General features: G+C 39.5%; 2 protein-coding genes across 2 annotated transcripts; both read left to right on the plus strand.

Moving 5' to 3' along the window:
- The first annotated feature begins 2,269 nt into the window (after positions 1-2,269).
- Positions 2,270-17,753, plus strand: LOC121194741 (activin receptor type-1C). Its single transcript, XM_041057749.1, has 9 exons — positions 2,270-2,400; positions 7,378-7,608; positions 11,010-11,252; positions 11,494-11,724; positions 11,852-12,019; positions 12,753-12,909; positions 13,305-13,429; positions 13,711-13,841; positions 16,531-17,753. The coding sequence occupies exons 1-9, from the start codon at positions 2,331-2,333 to the stop codon at positions 16,654-16,656; spliced, it is 1,482 nt and encodes a 493-aa protein (XP_040913683.1). The 5' UTR covers positions 2,270-2,330; the 3' UTR covers positions 16,657-17,753.
- A 3,011-nt stretch (positions 17,754-20,764) lies between these two features.
- Positions 20,765-24,279, plus strand: LOC121194916 (cytohesin 1 interacting protein). Its single transcript, XM_041058064.1, has 8 exons — positions 20,765-21,012; positions 21,343-21,392; positions 21,585-21,639; positions 21,811-21,913; positions 22,145-22,238; positions 22,385-22,451; positions 22,704-22,770; positions 23,014-24,279. Exons 1-8 carry the CDS (start codon positions 20,845-20,847, stop codon positions 23,484-23,486), a joined length of 1,077 nt encoding a protein of 358 aa, XP_040913998.1. The 5' UTR covers positions 20,765-20,844; the 3' UTR covers positions 23,487-24,279.
- The last annotated feature ends 553 nt before the right edge of the window (positions 24,280-24,832 follow it).

Here is a 24,832-nt window from a genome sequence, read left to right on the forward strand (position 1 = left end):
TGCTTCTTGTCAGTGGAGGAAGAAATGTTAGTTTTTTCCTGGTTTTATTCACTTGTATACTGCAAATTCTGCACAATCTATTTTTGTACTGTAAAAAGCTTGACATCTGCACCAATAATGTAAGAAATCAATGTTAATTTGGAAAAGGTCAAAAGCCCAGGCATTTCCCCTGCCAGCTGTAAACTGAAACTGCGTGCACAGTGGACATATTGGCAGATGTCAAACAGAAACTAGGCTCCTGATGGTTGGCAGGCTGATTAATATGCCGCAAGTGTTATGGGCCAGATGATAGAAACACAACAGTGGATGCCTGATGGTCCTGAGACACCCTGCTTGCATGTATCAACAGCTGTCAGACTTTCTACCCAGACTGCCTTCATATTCAGTGCCACTTGATCCATCTTGCACAGAGCACAGAGGTTTGGCCCAACCAGTTTTAAAATCAGAGGTTCTGATCTTGGTTTGGATACATGCAGTATACTTACTGCACTATACTATGTTCATTTCGACAGCGAGGGGGGAGTGGTAATCTGTACCCCCCTCTCAGAAAGGGCTTCTGTGTAACCAGTAACTTACTATGAATGAGCTGATAATTAAGAACAAGAACCCAACAGTTACCAGGGCTTTATGTTATTGCCGCATTATCAAAAGTTTCCACAGAGATTACACATTAAATTGTCATATACAATGAACTCAAGACATAAAGGTCTATGTCTCATAAAGGACATTTTCACACTTTCTATTCACTGTGTCTGTACACGTGTTTTTTTTATTACTTTCTTTTTTCTTTTCTGTGTTGGTTCTGTGGCCTGATATCCATTGTTTGATTGTATCTGGATGAAGATGGCTATTGCACCACAATTGTACTTATCACATGTGGTACAATAGCAAAAGTTACAGTATTAATAATGTTTGTTGAACCAATAACAGCAGAGTTTCTGGATTCAGAAGTTATCCCTGTTTTCATGGCTGTGTCGTTTGTACAGAACACTGCCCTACTTGGCTGTGAATGCACAGAAAATTTAAGGTTGTGTTTTTTTTTTTTTTTTTTGCTTGTGTAGACTTTGGGATTAAGCTCAGTTCACTCCTTCCCTCTCCCTGGTGACACTGGCACCTGTTGTTGCTATGGAGCCTGGGCAGCGGAAACACGACTTAGTCACATATGGCAGCTGTGAATAACTTCTTGCATACAGGTGAGTTGAGCTTTTGCCCACACAGGTGAATGTACAGCACACTCATTCAGTATTCACTGCCTGAGAGTGTTCACTCTTTGCTGGGGAGGAATGTTAGCAGTGGTACATTGTCTAACCTGATTTCTCCCATTTTTTTCCTGAGCTGAGCACTGCTCACATCCAGGGAGAGGAATTACAGTCGCCACATGGGTGCAAGATAGGCTGCTTAGGGCTGGATTACCAAACAGGAAAAGCAAAGAACTACCAGTCCCTCAGGAGACAAAAAGTTATTAATTGGTCTTTGGTAATTGAATTAAGTGCAAATTTGTTAGAGAACTTGCAGGTGGGTCCTGCGTTATTACCCAATCTCGTGGTCCTGTCTCGCACAGGGGCCCTGTGTCAAAATCTAGATTTAAGACCTTCATTATTTTTGGTTTATTTTGGGCTCAGGTGGTGCATATTCATAAATATATTTCTGTTTAGTCAAATTATCACACTTTAACCAACAAACAAAATCTGGGGGCAGGTGGTATTTCAGGATAGGAGTATTAGTTAGCCTATAATAATGATCCTCACACAGGTAAATCTGACTATTAATACCATCCCATAGAGTGAGTTAATTTCCCTAAAGCAGTTACTGTAATATTCATGTTCCCACTGGGACAGTGTGTGTATGTGTCTGCTGAGCTAAGTGCGGAGTTCAGTTGCATTGTTGTCTGTAGTTTTGTTTTGTAATATTCAGTGTCCTTAAAAAAAAAAAAAACTCGGGATAACATTTACCTATTCAGTGTAATCTGGCTAATTTGAATCCGGTAAATGAGTGAGAACTGACACCTGAGTGTACAGGGGTCATTTCCATATTCAATGAGCGGACAGGAGGTGGTGTTTTCTGTGGACCTGCAGCAGTTAAATGGATGTGCAGCACACACTTTCTCTCTGGCTCTCATTCACATGTCTTTATCAGAGGTCTGCAGCGCTAATCCTCTTAAATTCTAGTCAGCAGAGGCGGAGCAAACCTCTCATTGCGTTTTACAGTTTCCTCCCCGCTCATTCACCGTGAGAGGCTGTTTTTTTTGTGGACGGCTTGTGTGCGTGGCCCACGGATGGTAGTGTTTTCTGTAGAGTAGCGTTGGAGAGGGAGCAGATGCGGCGCTTGCCATGACTTGTCCCAGGAAGCAGAGCTTTCAAGCGGCGTTGATCTTCCTGTCTGTCGCCCAGATGACTGCAGGTACAGTGGCCGACAGATCCCACTCACTCAGTTTGCATTTGCTTAATCACACGCTTTCATTTAGTAAATTACATTGTGTTAAGGTTTTGTGTTAGTTATTAAACTACCTACCGTATAGTCTTCGCTAACCAGGATAAGTTTAATCACCTGACGTTTTTTTTTCTATTCAGCAAAGCTGTTTAAGAAAGATGGTTTCTGTCAGCAAACACGTTGAATTAAGTTTCTTTAATTTTGAAGGACACTTTATTTTATACCAAGGAATCACAAAGCACCACCAAAAGGATTCTAAAAAGTGGTTCATTTTTCATGAGGATTATTTTCTTTTCCTGTCAAATAATTCAAAGAACAATTATATGCAGAAAATGCCTGTTTTAAGTGGAAAAAAGGAAAAACAAATGTAGAATATTGTCAGTTTTAATCCTTGCTGCCATTTGACATTTCAGAGTCAGTATTCATGCTGTAAGATCATGGTGAGATTATAGTGTCATTGTATTTTGGCAAAATTTAAAATGTAGTAGTTTCAGTAACAGCAGGGTTGCTTTCATTTTCACTTACATTTACAAATTTTCTTGAGAACTGAATGGTCTACTCTGTAGACTTTCCCCTGTTTGTGTGTTGAGGATTAAAGTTGTTTGTTTAATGAAAAAAAAAAAATCCAATTTGCTGGACTAAATTCATACCAGAGCTGACACAATTAGTTGATTAGTCAGTTAACCAAAAATAAATCTGCAGCTATTTTGCTGACTGATAACTTATTTCAGCCATTTGTCAGGAGACTCTCCTCTGGCTTGAGCCTCTCTAATGTGAAGATTTGCAGCTTTTCCTTGTCATATATGACAATAAACTGAAAATCTTTGGGGTTTAAACTCCTGGTCTGGACAAAACAAGCAATTTGAAGATATCACATTGGGCTTTTGGAAGTTTCACCTTTACTGACCAAACCATTAATGGTGAAAATGATCATTAGTTGCAAATCATGCTCCATTCTCGTTAGATTTTAGGATTAGATGTGATAAAATACATTGTAAATGAAGTTCAGTGGCTGCTGGCAAAACGCCCCATATACCTATAGAGTCAAACAACAAGCAGCTGGAATAGAAGACGTATACCAGGAACAATGTCAACACCCTGCGCCTACTTCTGATGTTCACCTGGTTCGTTCTGGAGTGTGTCCTGATAAATACTGTAGGCGTGTGACCCAAACTTTGTCTGTTAAAGACAGAAACTGTCTGTTAAAGACAGCAACAGATGCAGTGCACTGACCTTGTCCCTTCGCTTTTAGCTGCTAATGGTTTGAATGACACATTTACACTACCTTGAAAAAAGTGAAACATATACCTCTCTGACTGCAAGGAGCCCCTTTAGCATATTTTCAATCGGGCAAGCAGGCAGTTGGGTCAATTTTAGAGGAGACAAAAGTTTGGCAGGCTCTGTCTGCCAGCAGACATTTCTTGTTTTATACACAGCAATAATGGAAGTGCATGTATTAGACGCTTTATTTTGTTTAATATAATTGAACACTAAGATTCAGGTAATCAGCACAGCGGTTTTCCTCTGAGATGCCCTCATTTCAGGTTGTATAATGCAGGTAAATGAATACCAGACGGCATTTTATCTCTCATATTGCTCATATTGAAGACCCCTGTTGTTAAATGGTTTTGCAAGCATACAAGCTTCTCAGCACTATACGTCTCTAAATTGGTACTGCATCTTACCAATTATTTAATAGGTTGTTAAGAATAGTTTATCCATACAAGGACAAAAGTACAGTTGTTATTTCTACTACTACTATTACTACTATTTCTACTACTTTGCATTGGAAAAATGCAAAAAAGCGTAGGGATGGGGGAAATGGGGAGTTGTGCAGTACTGGGCAAACTCTGCTCCTTTTCTGCTCCTGTCAAAAATTTCTCTAGGAAGGTATAGGTCTAGGAATCCGCCTGCCTCAGGGGTTGACTATCCTGTCTTGATACTCTTTTTCAGTCAGTTTGGTCCAATTAAATTACCAGATGTCACACACTGACGTCAGTTAATTAATCAACTTTGTTCCTTTAGGAAATGACTCATATCATTTGCAGGACCGGGATTAAAAGGAGGTGCAGAGGTATGTGATATCCAAACCTGTTAGGAGTTCTTGGAGTATGATAGGAAACATGTGAACACATTCCAGCATGTGTTGAAGTGTGCAAAATGCTTTAAAACAACAAGGTGCTCAGGATAACTGCACCATCTACATGATTGTGTCTGCAGTGCACAAAAGCAAGTTCCTAACACCTCAAAGCACAAACAGCTACAGAAGCAGGAATTTTGAAGCTGATTGTATTTATTGCACCTCAAACCTCCAATTCCACAAATGTTTTTCTATGTTGTTGAACACTATTGTTGATTTGTGAGACCTTCAGTGTATTCGCTTAACTTTCATTGACTTCTGGTTCTCCTCACACGGTTTGTTGTGCCTCATTCTCTATGTGAAACTATAGAGATAAAGAACTTTTGGATTCACTATAAGTGTCAAGTTGCATGTAAAGGGGCACCTCAGGCCGATTACCTGCTGTGTGCCACGAAATACTGAGGCAGAGAGAGTGGGGAATGCAGCTGTGAAGATGAAGGGCGTGTGTGATTATAAGGTGGGAAATTCTACTGAGGGGCAACAATTGCCCAGTTTTGTTATAGCGTCATTTTAGACTGTGTGAGGTTCTTCAAGTAAGGCTCTAGTCCCATCCAAGGAATGTCAAGATCTGTTTTCAGCAATACTCATAATTCTTCAAAGGAAGCATCAGAAGGTGGCATTGGAGGGTCTACAAACACAAATTTATGTCACTCCCACTGAGGCCAAAGGCTTCCCCTTTCATGCTAACACTGCAGATGGATGCCAAGGCTGGATTTGTCACACAAAGATTTTTCTATTCAAGGTGTCTGATTGGGGAAAACATCACAGTAGACCCCACATGACTGGTGTTATTGACAGGCAAGACAAGGAGCAGAAAACACACAAAAATATTCTGTTAATTTCATTTAATTTGTTTTTCTATTTAATTAATTGACCTTTGTGTAATATGTTGTAAAAATGTTTTTCTTTTTGCTGTCTTTTTTGAGTTTTTTTTTCTTTTTTTCAGTATGTTATTATGCTGATTTGAGTGTGCAGAAAAACTTCAATATAGTACTTCCCTGCCACCATACATGATTAAAGAAATGATTAACACAAACACCAATACTCAGTCATTAATCTTCTTAGAAAAATACCAACCTTCTTATTCCTCAGTTACAGAGCTACATTATATTCAAACTTTATTTGATAATCATTGTCCTTGAGAAAGGTGTTGCCAGGCAACTCCTAGGTATGCTGTAAAAGAAAAAGATTTTTGTCTTATTCCAGTCAGGTTTTCCCTGAACTGAAGTCCTAATCTCTTTTTGTTGCCGCCAGATTTTGCCAAGAGGTCTGCTTTACCCCTGGAGGAGCTTGACAGAACTCTTTAAAAAAGAATATGTAATATATTGAAATAATAATAATAATAATAATAAAATATATTTTACTAATTGTTAATAAATCCCATGTAAAAGACCTCAAAATGATAGTCATCCTGCTAAAATACATAGTACACCACATTACACTACACTGGGAGACATGCTTCTTCATTACAATGAACATGGGCAGTACTGTTTTATTTTGACTCCCACACCATCACCATCTTAGTGCAGTAAATACTCACTGGTGCAGCAAATGTGTGTTAATCAGCTGCTGAAAATTGTCACAGTCCCCCAAAATGCACTATTTATTCTTTTATGAGCAACATAGGACAGAATACCACGAAGTCAGGGCAGAATTTATTATCATCCTTTCCTTAAATAATAATCAGTGTAAAGCTGAACAAAATTGCATTCCTTCAGTGCTTCATTGTAAACAATAAATGAACAGGGAAGGGAAGTCGAATGGTATTTAGACGGACTAACACATTGTTGGTTCAGTTATTTCTTTCATGGGATTTTACTTTAAGAAAAACAGAACAATGCTAACCTTTTCTTTGTAAGTATCAGTCTATCACTGCTGATAAACTGCAACACTGCATGGTATTTCAAAGACAGACAACCTTCAAATGTTTCTTTTCATATTTGTCCTATAGAAAAAAACAAACAAACACTGCGGTGCGCCCCAGGGATCAATCCTTGACACCATTCGGTTCTCTTTTTATACAGTTAGCTTTGTTTTAATTTGCCATGTGGATGACACACAGCCGTATCTTTCATGTAAGCCATATGACCTAAGCAGCCTGTCCTTCTCACTGATTTCTTTAGCAGCTCTCAAGGAATAGGCATCTTTAGGGCTCATTTGAAACATTGGACCATGAAAATCAAATTTCTCAAATTACAAAACTGGAAGTCACTTGTGATCATAGCGTGAACTTTGAGAAGGTTTCCTAATGTTTCTTCCAGTTGTGCAATGTATAGTTTAATGTCTGTTTGTATCTGCCAAGACTTGGATTTTTTTTTCTTGGGAAGACTATTGTAACACTTGTGCAGTATACATGCTCAGATTGCTCCACTTCCAGGCGTAAAGGGGTCAAAAAATTTAACTAAAATTTATTAAATTTATCTGGATGTTTTATTTTTAACAACTACATAATGTGATTTATTTGTGAATTCTGTGGAGACCTTTACTTGTGTTATTATGGTTATCTATCGTGGGTTAAAAACTGGAGCTACCTAAAAAATGGTTCCATTAAATAACGCACAAATTTCACACAGTTATTTCCAGGATTTTCCAGTGAGCAGGCAGCACAGCCTCTCATCAATCACTCACAGTGTTATCAAACAAAGCATGACAGCAGCTCAAGTAGAACACAAGATTATCAGGGTGTTAAAGTAAGAGGCATTACATCGGTTCCTCCACCGCCAGCCATTTAAGAGCACAGACTTCCTTACATAACAGGAGCATCTCACCGTCATCTAACCATCTTGAATGATTCCAATGTGTTACAGGTCTGAAGTGTGTGTGCCAGCTGTGCGCCAACCACACCTGTGAAACGGCCGCAGACGGTGCCTGCTGGAACTCTGTGATGCTGATTGATGGGAAGGAGGAGTCGGTGAAGTCCTGCCTGACGCCCTCCGAGATGAAGGGCCAGGTCTTCTGCTACAGCTCCCGTAATGTCTCCAAAAGGAACTGCTGCTTCACTGACTTCTGCAACAATGAGACTCTGCACCTACACCCAGGTACAGACAATATTTATCTTTATTATTATTTTATTTCAATACAACATGGGTTTAATAAATTGCTGTGCTTCTGAACTGATGATCTTGTTTCTTTTCCTCGTTGGAAATTGATTCATTTTGTTCAAACAGTCAGTTAATGTCACACTGCTCAGTAGTTACTGCATTCAGTCGACGGCAGCACCAGCCCAATCCGTGTGGGATTTCCCACTCGTTCTGCCCTGGCTAGACGAGGTGGATGCTGATCCTACTAGATCCTGTGACATAACACAATCTGGCAGAGGCTATGGGACGGCGGTTAGTGATCCTCCCCCTCCCTCCTCTGATTTATAAATAAATACTTGTCAGCCATGTAGTCTTACTGCAAGTTAAAAGCCTCTCATGGGTCTGCTGGGTGGAAGTTGGCCTTAAAGCAGAGGGGGATTACTTTACACCTGTGGATAGACAACTCAGTGGAAAATGCAGGGAGGTCAGGGTCACCTTTTCCCGTGGTGGTTCATGGAAGTTTTGATGTGTTAATGTGTTATGTTTTTTTTTTTTTTTTTATGTTTAATTTATTTGTATATCTAGTTTGACGACTTCATGGCAAACTGTGAACTGTAAACTGAGCCTTGATAGGCTCATGTAAATCAGATCATATATCAAGAATGTAATCTATTTTTTTAAATGAACAGGATAGAAGTTGATATGATTTACATTAGCATTCATGTAGAGTATTCATGTTTCTGTCCACATGATGGAAAGACAAATTTGTAGCTCTGCTTTGGTCCCCACTAACTCATAAGAAAATAATCTCATTCTCTGCAAAATGCTCCACCATGTTCACCAGCTAGCTGCTAACTTTCTGTCTGATGTTTGCTGGAAAGTAGGGTAAAGAGATAAATGAATGTGGTTGATGAGAATAAACCAAATCAGTCGAGTTGTGGGCTGTAAAAGAAAAAGAAAAAAAAGAGCTTAAAGATGTTTAAACAGTTCTTATAGCTGAGGAGAGCTGCAGAGCCTTTCCACTTTATACAGAGCCATTTGAAAACGGTTCACGTGAAAGTATTGATTAGTGAAGCTTTAAATGAAGCTTCACTTTGTAAGAGCATTATAGTGGCCAGCATTGAGAGGCTTCTGACTGGCCTGGTTTAAACAGTGAATCCATTTGACAGCGTGACAGTCATATCACATGAAACAGTGTGTGAACCTATAAAACATTATATTACATTAATATTTATCTCAGTACTTGCAAAGATGTTTTTTCTGTTTATTTGCCTATTTTCTGACTGACTTTAAAATTGCACTAAGAAATTTATATTATCTATTAATCTGCTGGTTATTTCCTCAGTTAATAGAATAATTGCATAAAACAGATGCTTGTCTCAAGTTATTTATTGCTGCTTTTGTAGTACACACTCAACATACATGGGAGCAAAATGCTGCCCTCCTTAGTGCAACATAGACCACAGACAAGACACCACCAAAAGTTACTGAAAATCACTGAAATCATATACACACTGGTTTTCTTATAACTCTGTACCCCTTAGACATCTTCCTACAATTTTAAATATTTGACCATATTTACTCTTGGTCATAGTGTGAAATAAACTTTAGTCCATTTTTAACTTTTTTAACTAAGAAAAATAAGTGTTTTTTCCTCCATTGATTTATTCATCTAAAATAACTGAAGTTAGACAGAGTTGTCAGAGAATGGTTGCTTTAATAAAATGTGGAGGTTGTACAGGAGATTTAAAGTGAGAAGCGCAACAGACTGTTGATGAGATGGGTCAGGGCAACAGCCTGAGGCTGTGATGGTGTTGACTGTGAATGAGGACACTATAATCAATCTGTTCCACTGCTCTGCTACTACTGTTATTTATTTTTCATACATGAAAACCTCATGTTCGTCAGTGCTGTGACTTCTCTGTGGGCCTGAACAGTAGTGGTCGTGGTTAGTGATTTTTTGTTGTACTTTAACAAGGATAGCGTCTGTCTTCCTTAGTCCCTGTTATTTCCAATTTACCACTTGTGTCAAACGAACAGTTTAAAGGTAGAAATGACTTCTGAGATTACCTCTCCATCCCATGCAAAATATAAGAGTAAAAAAAAAACACCCCAAAACAAAACAAAAAAGCAGTTACAGTTTCTAGAAGGTCTTTTGCCACTGGGCCAGAGGAGAGTAAAGTCTTGTTTTGCACCATATCTGCTGAGCTTGTTGGACACATAGCAGGATATGTATTTAGGTAAAAGGCTAAAGATGTCTTAGGAAACTGTGGTTTAGTTCAGGACATGTTGCTTTTCACATTGGGCCATCTGCAGATGTTGCATGTTTGCGGCTCTCCTGGTGAGGACATTTCATGCTTTGGGGATTTGAGAAGATGAAAAGGCTGAAGAAACATGGAACCACTTTATTATTATTTTTTCTTCAAGTTTGTATTATTACAATACACACGTGCCCATGTGTATGTTGAAAGAGTTATTAGTTCCTGCAATCCTTCCTGAAGTTAATATGAGGTTACAGCAGTCTGAGGGTACCTTCCAAAGTTTGTCTTTTTAGTGCAAAATTCTTATTCGTATTAGCCTATCATTTAATTGTAGTGCTATGGTACAGTGCTATAACAATGTTCACTGTGAACCCTTTTGTCAGCATATCTGTAAATCTCATATTATCACAGTGCCCACCAGCTCTGCTATTTTTGTTTGTGTCAAGATCTCCTCTGTCCACCCACAGACAGAATGAAGGTCATGGACAGAAATGCCAGGTTACATTGTTTTGCCAAACCCACAGTCTATTACAACGTCTCACAGTGCACCTGCTTTTGATCAGTGCATGTCATCTATTTTAAATGAAGAGGCAAGAAAAACAAATATTTTGATTTTGAATTTTTGGAGAACAGTTTACTGGCACAATACCTGCGTATCTCTTTATCACTTTTGATTAATGACATTTATGGGCAGTGATTAAAATTTCTGGCACTCCGGAAGAAGAAAATTTATGTCTGCCACAGTTTTTGGCAGACATAACTTTGCATCTGCCAAATGTACAATTTCCATGTCTCTACATTTTAAGACTGCCAACTGGCTGTGTCTTAAAGTTTGTTGAGCCTGTGTTAAGGTTATACAGTACAGTACACCAGACACAGCTCTCTGCATATTTCAGCCGTAGTAAAACACCAATAATAATATATTGTTCACTTGAGAGGAGGATTTCCATCCACACTCCTTTGTGCGCAACACACATAATACCATAATCAACAATGACCACCAGAGGGTGCAACAGTCATATGGAGCTCAGTGACAAAAAAACATAATTGCAAATTCCCTCTCCAGTCTTTATCTTCAGAATTGAATTTCAGGGAACAGTAAGCTAACAATATTGAATCTGATGGATTTACAATGTCATGTTGCATATGTGTAATCAGAGAGGCCTTTGGAAGAACCCGGCTGGAGCAGGCTGCAGCTCACTGTGGTGATCCTGGTGCCGTCCTGCCTGCTGTGTGTGGGGATCCTTCTTGGTGTGTTCCTTGTGCAGGGCCACCACTGTGCCTACAGCCGAGCCCACAAGCAAGACCCGGAAGAGCCTCTGGATGACCAGATGCTCATGTCACCTGACAAATGTCTCAAAGATCTGATCTATGACATGAGCACCTCGGGCTCTGGATCAGGTGAGAGAAATACTGCCAGCCGTCTTAATGGATATGAGGGCATGGGCTCTGATCATTTGCTGTTTGATTTATTCTGAGTTGATGAAGCAAGTAAAATGTAGTGATTACATATGAATATTAAAACCCCCCTTTTTATTTATAGAATTCTAGCATTCCTTCCAGTTGTGATCTTCTGAAGCAACAACATCTTCTCTGCTGCTCATAGTCTTGCTGGTGGAATAATTTACTTTGCATCTTGCAGGTCTGCCACTGCTGGTCCAGAGAACCATAGCTCGGACCATTATCCTGCAGGAGATCATTGGGAAGGGTCGATTTGGTGAGGTGTGGCGTGGCAAGTGGCGAGGAGAGGACGTGGCGGTGAAGATCTTCTCCTCCAGGGACGAGAGGTCCTGGTTCCGGGAAGCAGAGATTTATCAGACGATCATGCTCAGACATGAGAACATCCTGGGATTCATTGCTGCTGACAACAAAGGTATTTCAACCTTTGGATGTATAATGAGCTCTATAGCTGTAATATCTTGATGGGTTAAGATGCACTAACCTCACTTAATCGACTACACATCTGTCCTGTAACTGTTTTTTTTTGCTGTCTGCTGCAGATAATGGCTCATGGACTCAGCTCTGGTTGGTCTCAGAGTACCATGAGCATGGCTCCCTGTATGACTACCTGAACAGGTACACAGTTTCCATGGAAGGCATGATCATCCTGGCTTTGTCAATAGCCAGCGGACTGGCCCATCTCCACATGGAAATCATTGGCACACAGGGTAAGGCTGTACTTAAGACCATGAATCCTAGGACAATGACCTCATCTCAGGGAATTCAGAGGATTAAAACACTTGTGTGTGCAGTAAAACCACCCTATCCTAAAATCCCACTGGACATAGAAGAATTATCATAACCCAGATTCATACTCATCGTCTGTCTTTGTATCCTGAAAACAGTAGTTTTTCAGTTGATAAATTACACTGTCATTTATTAATTGATAATCTTTAAATTACTTTTTTGGTTAATTGATTTCCCATTAAATCTAAATGAAGTCAAAAACAGTTAAACATATCATGTCCCAGATCCCAGGGTGACTTCTTTTAATAGCTTGGTTTTCTTGACCAACAATCCAAAACCTGAAGATAATCAATTTTTCACTTTACCATAAGATAAACCAGAGAAAAGTTAACAATTCCTCACTCCAGAGAAGTGCAATCAGCAAATATTTCGAATTTGGTGATAGATTTTCTGTCAGTTGACCAACAATTGAGGAATCGGTTTGACACGAGTGTTAACTGCACAGTAAAACGTATAAAAATTCAGCATTTATATTCATTTTGACTGATGGCTGAGATGTTATGATTAGATGACGTTATGCGACATAACATCGGTGTAGACGTTTTATTGCTCCATAAATCTACAAAAGTCTCAGAAAGATCTGAAATATCTGTCTTAACATAAAGCTGTTTATTTTTGGGGTTACAGCCTTATTTGTTACCTTCTTGATTCAAGGGAAGCCTGCCATTGCTCACAGAGACCTGAAGTCTAAAAATGTCCTTGTGAAGAAGAACGGTACAGCAGTCATCGCAGATTTGGGTTTGGCCGTGAAACACGACTCCAACACCAACACCATAGACATACCGTCCAACCACAGAGTGGGAACCAAGAGGTTGGATATACACACAATTAACACACACAAAAAGGAAGCGTGAAATCGAACTGAAGTGACTTCAAGCCTGGTCCAGTTTATTTGATGTCCTAGGTTTGAGTTTACATATTAGTAAGCCTCTGACTTTCTCTGAAGTCAACATGTTTTGAATTAAAACTAATTCCCAGAAAAGAATCTCTGCAGTCTGCAAGAACATTACATTTGTTAAATTTAGCTTGTTTTATTTTTTTGTATCTGCTCCGTACTTTGATGATAATAATGTGTCCCTCAGTTCCAAATTCAGAGAACATGGGACAAAGATTTACAACAAACCCGCGCACTCAAATCGATTAAGGAAATCCAAGAGGTGCTGGGCTTTTTATTACATTAGACCTTAATCATTTTGTCCTCTGCAGGTACATGGCTCCAGAAATCCTGGATGAGACAATCAATATGAACAGCTTTGAGTCATTCAAGCAGGCGGATATCTACTCGCTAGGCCTGGTGTTCTGGGAACTGGCCCGAAGATGCTCTGTTAGGGGTACCTCAAATGCCACACAAACATGCAGTACACTCCTGCTTGTTTATTGATATTCATATAAATATTTAATGGATAATCATCAGGAAAACTCCACTAATAGTGCATATGTGATACCACTGATGCAACAGTCACTTGTTATGTGCTATGTCAGTTTGACCCCTGCACACACTAATTAATGGTAGTTTATGTCCTTTCATTTTTTGTACTTGGTACATCATCAGTCTTATGTGTGAAAAAAAGCAAGATAATAAACAAAATCGCCATTTTTGTTCCTTCTACAGGACTTCATGAAGATTTCCAGCTGCCTTACTATGACCTGGTGCCTTCAGATCCCTCCATCGAAGACATGAGGAAGGTGGTGTGTGATCAGAAACTCAGACCCAGCATTCCCAACCAGTGGCAGAGCTGTGAGGTGAGATGGGAAAATCTGTCTGATCCATCATCATGTAAGACACACAAAACAAAATGAACAACCCAAGTGATTCTGATTTATTACAACACAGGCGATCTTTTTGTAGTAGAGGTGTTCACTGCCATGTATGAAAGAACCTGAATGACTGCGCTGCATCATCATTTTTACTGAATGATTCAGTACTTTTTAGCAATGGTGACTGAAAACTGTATCATCAGCTCTGCTGCACAGTGTGATACTTTAAGACCATGAAAGCCAAAGAAACAGTCATGATGCTGTAACTGTGCATCACATAGGTGGTTTCAGAAAATTTTAGAATAATAATGCTTCTATTGGTCTAGACTTAGTACTGATCTGATAACAGTCAGTAACAAACGGCAGTCTGTGGTTATAAATAAATGAACTACATGGTTAGTCCAGGTCAAACCAGAAATTTCCATTCCATTTCTTAGCCACACCCACTCACCCTGACAGTTTCTGTTATTCTGGCATATTGCATTATTCATTATTGGGCTGTTATTCCAAAGCAGTTAAATCACTTTTGTTTGATCATTAACAATACTTTTTCAGTGGCTTTGTAAATATCACAAACATAAAAAAACCACAACTCTTTAATAAATTCACTAAATATGGCTTAAGTGATTGTTTGGGTTGGAAACACCAAAATAAAAGCCTAAAAATCTAACAGTTTTGTATCATGTTAGATTTACAAGAATTATTTATGTTTATTTCATAAACATAATTGAGCATTTGACTAACAGATTGCATTTATTTTCACAACAAAATTTGAGAATGAAGCAATTACTCTCATTGGTTTTCAGAACTATACTGTTCACTGAATCCAAATCTGTATTGTTTGTCCGTAACAATAACTGAAGATATTGAGTAAGTTTCGCGCTGAACGTCGTGACGTTGACACCTGTCGCGCGCAACGAGAACGACCGAGCAGGAGACATCTTGGCAAGAGCCGTTGTAAAGGATTCTTCAAAGTACTGGTAAGTCTGTAACCCAGCTGAGAAAAGTTTATTAACGTGAAACACAGACCATATGTTGTACTGAAACAAATATATACGCTGTAAGTTTCAAAATAGTGTCGCAGCGCTGTTGTTCCTTAAGCTATCATGGCGCGGAGAGAGAAGCTAGCGCGACCAGAGAAAGTAGCGCGGTGTAATGTTAGCTTCACTCGCGAAACAAAGGCAGTTGTTTTCATATTGGTTAAACGTTTAAGCCAGGGGTGTCCAAACTGTTCCACAAAGGGTCGTGTAGCTGCAGGTTTTTGTTCCAACCAATGAGGAGCAGACAGTTTGACCATTCAGCTGGTCAAACGGGTAATATGCAGAGAGTTTTCTTTTACGTTTCGCTGATATCCGTGGTTGTGCTAGCATGGGTGGCCTCTCAAGTTTGAGGGAGCGGAGAGCGGCGTCTGTCTCGTACACACACACACACACACACAGCGGACGACAGACGGAGTCCGCGGTGGAAACAGGGCCAGGCGAAGTAAATGTAATGATTTATCGAGTTTTTCACAGTTAGAGGAAAGAGGGAATACTGTCGCCGCCATGCTATTTTTAAGCTATCATGGCGCGGAGAGAGAAACTAGCGCGACATTTTGGCAAGATCATAAACTTTGTGTCTCTGTCTTGTATAATGCAGGCTGAGAGTGAGTCCTAATCAGTTTTCTGTGTCTGCAGAGTACTGCTGATGCACCAGTCATTGTACAACAGGAGTTGGCAGAAGAACTGATTAAGATCTACCTGCTGTGGAACCCAGATGCATCAGTCAATGAACCTACTGAGATTGGGATTGTTATTGAGGGCATCGCTGTCCTCAGTGGTCTTGGACATCTTGGCAGAGCTTGCTGCTGTCTGTTGGGGCTAACCTATGCCCTAGATCTCAAGTACCACAAGAATTTCAAATACAGTTTTGAGGTATTCCAGAGGTGACTGCTGGAGCTGGATCCTGGAAGGTTCAGAAACTGAAAAATTACCTGTGTGCTGCTATAATGTGATTATAAGGAACACTTCCTCTTACAGTTTTAAAAATATTATTATTATGATTATTCTCCTATTCTTTGTGATCCACACCAGAATGTTCACTTTTGTATCACTATTTAATTTCTACAGTTGGGTTCCACCCAGTCAGGGGTTGACTTATGTGTATATTGGTCATATTTTACAAATAAAACTAAAGACTTAATGTGTGTCCAGTGGCTTTTTATTTGTAGTTTTTAAGTTAAGTATTGGGCTAATTCAAGTGAAAAAGATTAGTAAACATATATTTTTTATAAATACATTTTTTATAAAGTACATTATGAATTAAAATAAGTTAAAACATTTAGTAAATATAGCACATTTGTTTGGTTAAAATGTAGCTTCTTTTTCAGTTACATAGACATAATTTCAATCATTTCTACTGAATTTTACTTGCAATCAAATGTAGTTATTCAGACCAATATATGTTTACTCAATTCTTAAAGGTCAATTTATATGATTACACATCTTTTAAATTTACTTAATATTTTCAAGTGTAAAAATGTTTCACCAAAAAAAATGAGTAGCTATTTAAGTTTTTAGAGTATAACTGAGCTGATGTTATTCAAGCTAAGAAGCCAACGCTTTAGCCTTTTGTCTGTATGAAGTGGTGCTTTGGCTTTTATGTTAATGGCACTCTCTCCTTGTTGACACTGCAGGCTATGCGTGTGATGGGCAAACTGATGAGAGAGTGCTGGTACGCTAACTCTGCTGCTCGACTCACTGCTCTCCGGGTCAAGAAGACAGTGTCTCAGCTGTCTGTCATCAAGGATGTCAAGGAATAGTTCCATTTGCTGTCCTGCAGATCAGCACCAGTGCTGGCACTGGTGCAACAAGAGGAAGTGGGAGCAAACAGGGAGAAACTGTCCTGTCCAACTGCCTGAGGCTGCCCTCTTCAGGACACAACCACACTGTTCGCCCTCGGAGAGCTTCATCAGGTCGTTGTTGGTGCCAAAGTATTGTAGGAGGTGTTTGTGTCTGCTTTGCACACAGACACCTAATCAACCAATTTGAACCAAACAGCTAAGCATTTGGTAGGAAGAGCCATATGAAATAAGAATATGTTTAATGTATGTACATATTATTTTTGCTACCTCACACATTTAAGTGCCCAAAGCTTGAAGTTGCACATTGTGATGTTTTTGTGCCATATCTCGTAGCAAACACAGTGTTGCTGGGTAGGTAGTTTGCTAACTGACAATCACAAAGGATACTGGATTAAAAAAAAAAACCCTAACCAGTTCTGACTGGTTTTAAATGGCACGCATTCAAGTACTGTTGTGCATAAACGGATTTACAAGTGGAAGATATTTAGCTATATTTAGCTAAACATATCCAAGTGTTTTTCTTTTAACCATGATCTAGTTCTGATTATTGATTGTTAGAAATTCATCTTGGCTCTGTAGATGACAATGACAGTCCAGTAGTCAGTCAGTCTGTTGGTCCAAGAACCTCCACAACTACTGGATGACCTTTTGGTGCAGACATTCATATTCCCCAGAAGATGAACTCAGATGCCTCTAGGATGTCACAAGATGGACACTAGATGGAGAGAGTATAGCTGAGGTTCAGTGAGTACATCTTAAACTAATGAAAGATGAGTCTGACACACTGGAGTTGAGTCTCGGACTGTCTTTAAATGGTCTCAGTGAAAAGTTTTGATTTACATAACAACCTGATCTTTTCTGGTGCCACTCCCCAGGCTAAACCCTTGTTTTTCACGGACTAGTCATTTTAACTGTGTGATGGGACAACATAGCACTAAAAGCACATTAAGTATTGTTCTTAATATACAGAGATGTAATGCGAGGAACTCCTACTATAAATTTTGCACATTTAAAGCTTTCAGTTGATGAAAAGAGCTGCTCTCTGACAGCCGAATGCGAGTTGTTTTTTTTTTGATAAACAAAAGCTCATTCATGAGTGTGAAAATGTATGTTTTGTTTTCTCAGATATATTTATCCACATTGAAAACATTAATTCAAATTTAAACAACCCCATTCACAGTTCAGAAATTCAGACAACAAACTTAATTTCAAGATTGTTAACACTGGCTCAAGGTGTTGTTTGTAGTTTTTTAAACAAGGTAATTTTAATAATTTTATGAGCCAGACTCAGTTTTACAGCAAGTTTCCTATAGTACCACATAACAACCATAACACCAACAACAAGATCCATTTATAAAGATAAAATCATCAGGAAAATAATGACAATGCACAGAAAAAGACAAAGATGCTTATGTAATTAGCAAATGTAGTGCAATATAATGCTGTGTTAATAGTGTGCATTAGCACTGGCAGTAGATCAGTTTAAGACATTTCACTTGGAGAGCATAGTTTGGGTAATGGGTGCATATTAGGATCACTAATGCTACTGTCAGACGTGGCCTGCAAAGCCTTGTCATAACAGGCTTAGGGAAAGTGCAGAGGGGTAAATCTGCGCACCATGTGTGCTCATATGCACTCACGTGTGCAGGCGTGCCTGTGTGTGCATGTGTCTGTGTGCGTTTCATATCATGTGAATTGATCTTTCATATTTAAAGATGTGAATTTGATTAATCACTGTAGTGTTTGTGAAACTGTGAAACCGGTGCTGTGGATAAAAAAAAAAGTTCCATGCTTACACCATGGCTTTAAATTCATGTCTAGCTCTGCGTCCTTAGTTAAGGTTCATTTATTTTTTTAGTTGCTAAGGCGATTTACATGCTTCCATATAGCTGTTTAGTATCAGTGTTGACACACATTACAATATGTAAGTATTTTCCTGTGATGAAGGTATCAGAATTACTGGATGATACTGTTAGGGTTAGCATCAGCTGTATTGCCTCTTGAAAATAAGCTATGTACAGTAGCCTTTTGCTGTCTTGGCGAATATCAGTTCATGTGCAAGGTTTTTTGTTTTTTTCTTTCTTTCTTTCTGTGAAATGATTAGTTAACTTCAGTCATGGAATTATTCGACTTGCGAAGAATAAGAAATGTAAAAAAAATGCAGTATTAAAGTGTCTAGCTCTGCCTCTGCCCACTGAAAATACCTGTAATGTTGATTAGTTTTTATCTTATGTTGAATCTGTGCTGAGCCAAGCTTATGTGTTGTCCATTGTGTCATATCTGCTTCTTCAAGAATCAGACAGGTGACACAGAGAAGAACTGATAGCTAAGCGTATAAAAGACTTCATTCCAAAGAGGAGTGAATACCCTGTGCAATTTCTTACTGGTGTCTTTTTTTATATATATTGTATATAACATAGCTAAATATGAATAAATGTGACACTGCTTTCATATAACAAGACCTACTTTTGTTTTTTAAAGCCTCCACTCAGTTAGATTCACATATTTGATTTATGTGGAACTGTTCTGTGTTGCTGCTCAGATGTAGATTTCATGCCACTGCATTTTGCCTCCTTCTTGCGCTATTTATTCTGTATAGAAATTAACAAGATTAGTGGGTCAATCAGTGCAGTGCGGTGCAGATTTCTGCACGTAGGACAGAACTTCCCCGAGCAGCTTATGTGAAACAGGTCCTTCTTATCTTCCCCACTTTTACCTTAACTGACATGACTCATCTGCGCTTTTTGTGCCGCCGCTTTTTTTGGGTACGCTTTTTATATCATGATTTGTCCGTTAGACAAAGGAAATAGGACTGAAACACAGAGGCCATCAGCACTACACAGATGAGTCATTCCCTTAAGAATGTGCCGAGAGTTGATGTAACAGATTTCACTACTCTGCCTGTCACCTAAGAGAAGGTCACACAGTTTCCCTTGCAGGAAGTTAAATTCACTCTCTTGAAAAACCTTTCCATAGTAATGACATTAAGCAACGGGTCTGGTTACCAAAAATTGACAGAATTATTGTGGTTTTTTTTCAACCAGTTTAGTCACGTAGGTGCACATTCTGTTTCACATACTACAAAAGCAATGATGAGAATACATCCAAATGCTTTTTCTGTTGTCATCCTCCCTCAGAGTGCACGGGCTGCTATCATTGAAGTGAACATAACTAAGACTGTTCTGCACATAAAGTAACTAAAATGTGGATGGAGGTTTGTAATGTCCTGTGAAATCGAGTCCCGTGGTCATTTGGCCAATGGCGCCGCTGAGGGTCAGTGGGACGGAGGGGATTGCTGTGATGCAATCTGCTTGTTAGGGAGCCTTTCAACTGAATGTATGTGTACAGTACTGAGGCTTTTTTTCAAATCAGCAGAGAAATGTGGCTTTTGTGCATGGTGGAAAGATGCTGTTTTTTTCCTGTAGGTTCTACAGTGTACCTTTTGAAGGCACGGGTGTGTCAGTGGGAGAAGGTTTGTGCACTGTGCTTCAGTTTTCTTTGACCCATCAGCCATTGTCTCCCTGACTGCTGGCCTGTGAGTGTGTGATTTTTCTTTTGATCTGACCATGTCTGATGCCTTCGGCCCAATGACCCATGCTGTCTGTGTGGGGAGCGTGACACCAGCCCCCGAGCTAAATCAGCCTTTTGTCTGACTTCACAAGACAAGTCTCCCTGCTTGGCAGAACACAGGACTCAGGCTCAGACTGAAGCTTAGCCCATTTAGAAACTGAGAGTAAGACAGGCTGGAAGCAGGTGCTTTTGAGGGCATGAGGTGGCAGTTTCTTATGCATTGCTGATTTCTGACAGACCATAAATCGAATTGCAAAGACGGCAAAAAGGAAAGGGACTGTTTGAAGGGGAATTATACACACACACAAAAAAAACAGCTTAAGCATTCTCCTTCCTTCTTTTCAAAACGTCAGACCAGCCATTCTCAAGAAAGAGAACAAAAAGAGTTAAAAGAGGTGAACAGGAAAGCGTCTACGTGAGGCTGTGATCTGCAGATGCAGGTCCACCACAACCATCACATGATGTGGATTTCCGCTTTGACACATTTTGCTTGTGGCTGCACAGCAGGGCAGGGCCACACAGTCACTGAAGAGCTGCTGCAGCAGGACATGATGGTGCTTTGAGGACTACTCTACCATGCAGTCCACCATGAATTTCAATGGACTTCAACGCCAGGGCAGCCAAGAGAATAACATTCTGGATAATAATCCCAGGAAGAAAAGTTCTCTGTGGTCCCGGCGTTCTCTGAGGGGGATCAATGATCGACACAGGCAGAACACAAGCTCTCTGCCCAGGGTGTGCAAGGTGAGACAATAACTCAAGTGTAATATATAAATATAAATATATATGTGTAAAAACTTAAACTTCTGCAATTTAAGTCAAATGTCATAAAACAGTCATAAAAGAAAAATCATTATGAGAAGCAGTTCATTGATTTATCTCAAGCTGTGCAGCAAAAAATACAGAAGCTCCCTGCAACTGGCCAAAAGCCTTTGAACAATTTTAATCTTTTGAGTTATGTAACACCATAGGATCAACATGTTCTTATATTAATCTCAGTAGTTTCCTGAAAATTTTAAGACTTAAATCCATTATATTGTTTTAAAGAGGAACTTTGCATTTCTCCTTTTGCAGCCCAAACAAACCCACTGCAACGCACTGGTTGATTACGCTGACCCACAAAGGTAAATCTGTCAAACCTGATGTGCAGATTATTACGTAGTAGAATGTTGCTCCTTTGGTTTCACTATATGTAAAAGCAATATATTGCATTTGTATTTTCTTTGCAATACATTTTTTTATTAATGGAATAATGTATATAGAGAAAAGTTCCTATAACATTTATGTGTTTTGTTTGGTTTTTATTTTGTGCACAGGACCACAATCGTCCTGGAGAAACAAGACAATGAAACGTTTGGTTTTGAAATTCAGGTAAGCCTTATAACATTAAGATGAAGTGCATACTTTTAAGATCTAATTTTAGAACAATTTTAATGTTCACTCTATGTTTAAAAGCTCTGTTTAAGCTTTTTTTTTTTTTTTTTTTTTTTTTTTTTTGTATTGTTTTGGCAGCTTTTGTGACAAAAGTGTTTTCTGTTGCAGACCTATGGCCTGCAGCAGGTGAACAGCTCTGCAGTGGAGATGTGCACTTTTGTGTGCAAAGTGCAGGAGGACAGCACTGCTGAGAGTGCTGGTCTGACCGCAGGTGAACCACCCACATCCACCCTACCCTATAGGCACTGCACAAAACTGTCAAACCACAGTGTAGCTTTCTGGAACAAATAGATTGGCAGATGTATCTCTTGACACACATATAAACAACCTACTTACACACACATATGCACACACAAGTATATTGATGCACATCCACAATGCAAAGCAATCTTGTCTTCTGGTAATAAATGACTTCCTTTCTTTGAATTCTCGTTTACTGTAGGAGACGTTATTGTCACAATCAATGGGGTCAGCATTGAAGGATCCTCTCATCAGCACATACTTGATCTGATAAGAAAATCAACCAACACCCTAAAGTGAGTGACAGCCGTGGTAACTTCCTAAAATTCTGGTACAATAAAGCACCACGAGGACAAGGAAAAAAACAACAACAACAAATGCATTGTAACAGCGTTTTGTAGTGAAAAGGTGTGTAATGTTGTGGCGTATTTTGTGATTCCAGGATGGAGACCGTATGCGGTAACGTAGTGAAGCAGATAGAACTGGAGAAGAGGATGAACCTGCTTAAGGTGTGTCTCTTCAACCCTGCCCATGTTTGTTGTTCACACACTGTAACTCTGTGGTTGTATTACACAGCCAGTGAGCAAAGCTGCAACGCTGCAGTTAATTACAGGTTGACCTAATACAGCACAACTGTATGAACCTGCATACCTTTCAGAATGAGATACTGAATTTATAGTAAATGTTCTGAATGCATCAGCTAAAAAAAAAAAAAATCTACTGAAAGTGTAAGCATGGTGTTTTGGTTTTCGCCCATACAGCAATCACTACGTGAGAAATTGGTGGAGCTGCAAGCGCTGACATTACAGGAAACACGTCTAATGCGAGGTGAGTGTTTGCTCAGCTGTCAGACCACAGCACTTCCTTTCTCACAGCCACTGTCGCTCTGAAGTCACACTGTTAATGATGTGAATTATGTGAATTGAAGTGTAAACTCCAGATAATTGTATTAGATGAAGGAGTTCCCCCTGAGAAATGAACTTACAGTAGATGCTGCTGACGGACTTCCTGTTTCAAACTTCTTGGCAGCTAGGGCTTTGACCAACTGGGACTTTTGCTAACTGTTTTCAGGTAACCTGAGAGACAGCAGCTACCACCTCTCCATGGACTCTTCTTTCAGCTCCCCCACAGTCTGCCGCGGCCGGCGGTTTTCCAGTGACAGTAGTTACAGGAGTGTGATGACAGATGACAGTGACCAGGCCAGTGTGTTTGGGGATGTGTGCTCTCCCAGCCCCTGCAGTGCAGCTAGCACCACAGACGACAACTGCTTCTTCTCCAAAGATTTTCCCTCGCAGGACCGCTCCGGCAGGTTTTCATCGACCTCAAGCTATCATCACCAACCCCTCAGCCGCTCCAGCAGCTCCAGTTTTGCCGGCAGCAGCGGCTCCCTCTCTCCTTCGTGGGAGGAAACAAGGATCTCCTCCTTGTTCGGTACCTTGCCCAGGAAAACCAGACGAGCCAGTGTTCGCAAACACATCCTCAAGTTAATTCCCGGACTCCAACGATCAGTTGAAGAGGAGGAGATGGGAACAAACGCTCAGTGACTTGTTGTTCACATGCTCCTTGTCTCTAATTGATACTAAGGGTTAACAAGGTTTTTCATGCTCTGAGACTCTGTAATGAGCTGCACATGCTTAAAAGGTTGGGTCAACCATTTAAAAATAATAATAGCTGTTTGCTTTGATGGAGACACAGAGAAGACGGACATTGTGGCACTTGGCATTTGTCAGTGTCAAAGTCGACTCAAGAGGGGCCTAAGCCTTGAAAGTGAGCGTGGCTCACGGTTTGTCTTAGACTGATGGCACAAAAAGCATTATGAAAATGTAAAATGTTCTCCTTTGAACAAGTGTGTGAGTGAATGTATACATCAGATTGTAAATCATAAAAGATGAAATTATATATCCTACTGACTTGAAAAAAAAAAGGATTTTTTTTCCCATGCCACAATCACAGTGTGAAAAGCATTAATCAGAACAGTTTGAAATGCAGTAGCTGTACTCACGTTGCACCTTGAATTTTAAAAGGAAACTATTCTGACTTAAAAAAAAACATGAGAATGACTCCTTTTATTTCAATAAGAGAAACATTTAAGCAACACTTCCGTCATGTTCAGTTGCTTGAAACAAAAACGTACAAAGTTCTACATCGTGTGGATGGCTGGCTGCTCTGTTCAAAACAGGATGTGGGTACTACTTACCTGTTCTCATTTCCAAAAGTATTTTCAGACTATCTACAACTTACTTTCAGTATTCAGAAACACTGAAACTGCTTCTTGTAAATTCTAAATGTACTGAAATTTGTCTGTCTCTTGGAGTGGAAAAAAATGCTTTTCTGAGATTGTGGTTTTTGACTTGTGCTTTATTTTTTGCAATAAGACTCTGTATGCAAAAGGCTTTTCCCAAAATAATACACTTGTTAAGTTTTATAAACCCACGAGTGTTTTCTGTGAGATACCAGAGTATTGCACACACGTTTAAAAGCTACAGTTTCAGCAGGAAAGGTGTGACTTATCACAGGGTGAGCCCCATTAAAGATTTCAGTTGATACTGCAAGTATCACACACAACTTTTTCATAAACAGACACTAATGCAATTTTAGCACAGTAGTTTTCAAATTGAAGATATAAAACTTGAGAATAGAAACACCACAACACATTTCCTGTAAGAGGTCTCACTTCTTCGGTTTCCTGCTGCTGATAGGGAAGAGAGCAAGTGTGTGTGTGTGTGTGTGTGTGTGTGCATGAGAGAGAGAGAGCCGCTGAGGGCATCATCACTTTTAGCTGCTTTCTTGTACCTGATTATTACTATTCACAAAAAATGTCAATGCACTTTATTTTGAAGTAACAAAACTGAGTAAGTGATCATTGTCAGATAATGAAATGGTTCAGTGG

The sequence above is a fragment of the Toxotes jaculatrix genome, chromosome 15 (assembly GCF_017976425.1).
Source record: "Toxotes jaculatrix isolate fToxJac2 chromosome 15, fToxJac2.pri, whole genome shotgun sequence".
NCBI lineage: Eukaryota > Metazoa > Chordata > Actinopteri > Toxotidae > Toxotes > Toxotes jaculatrix.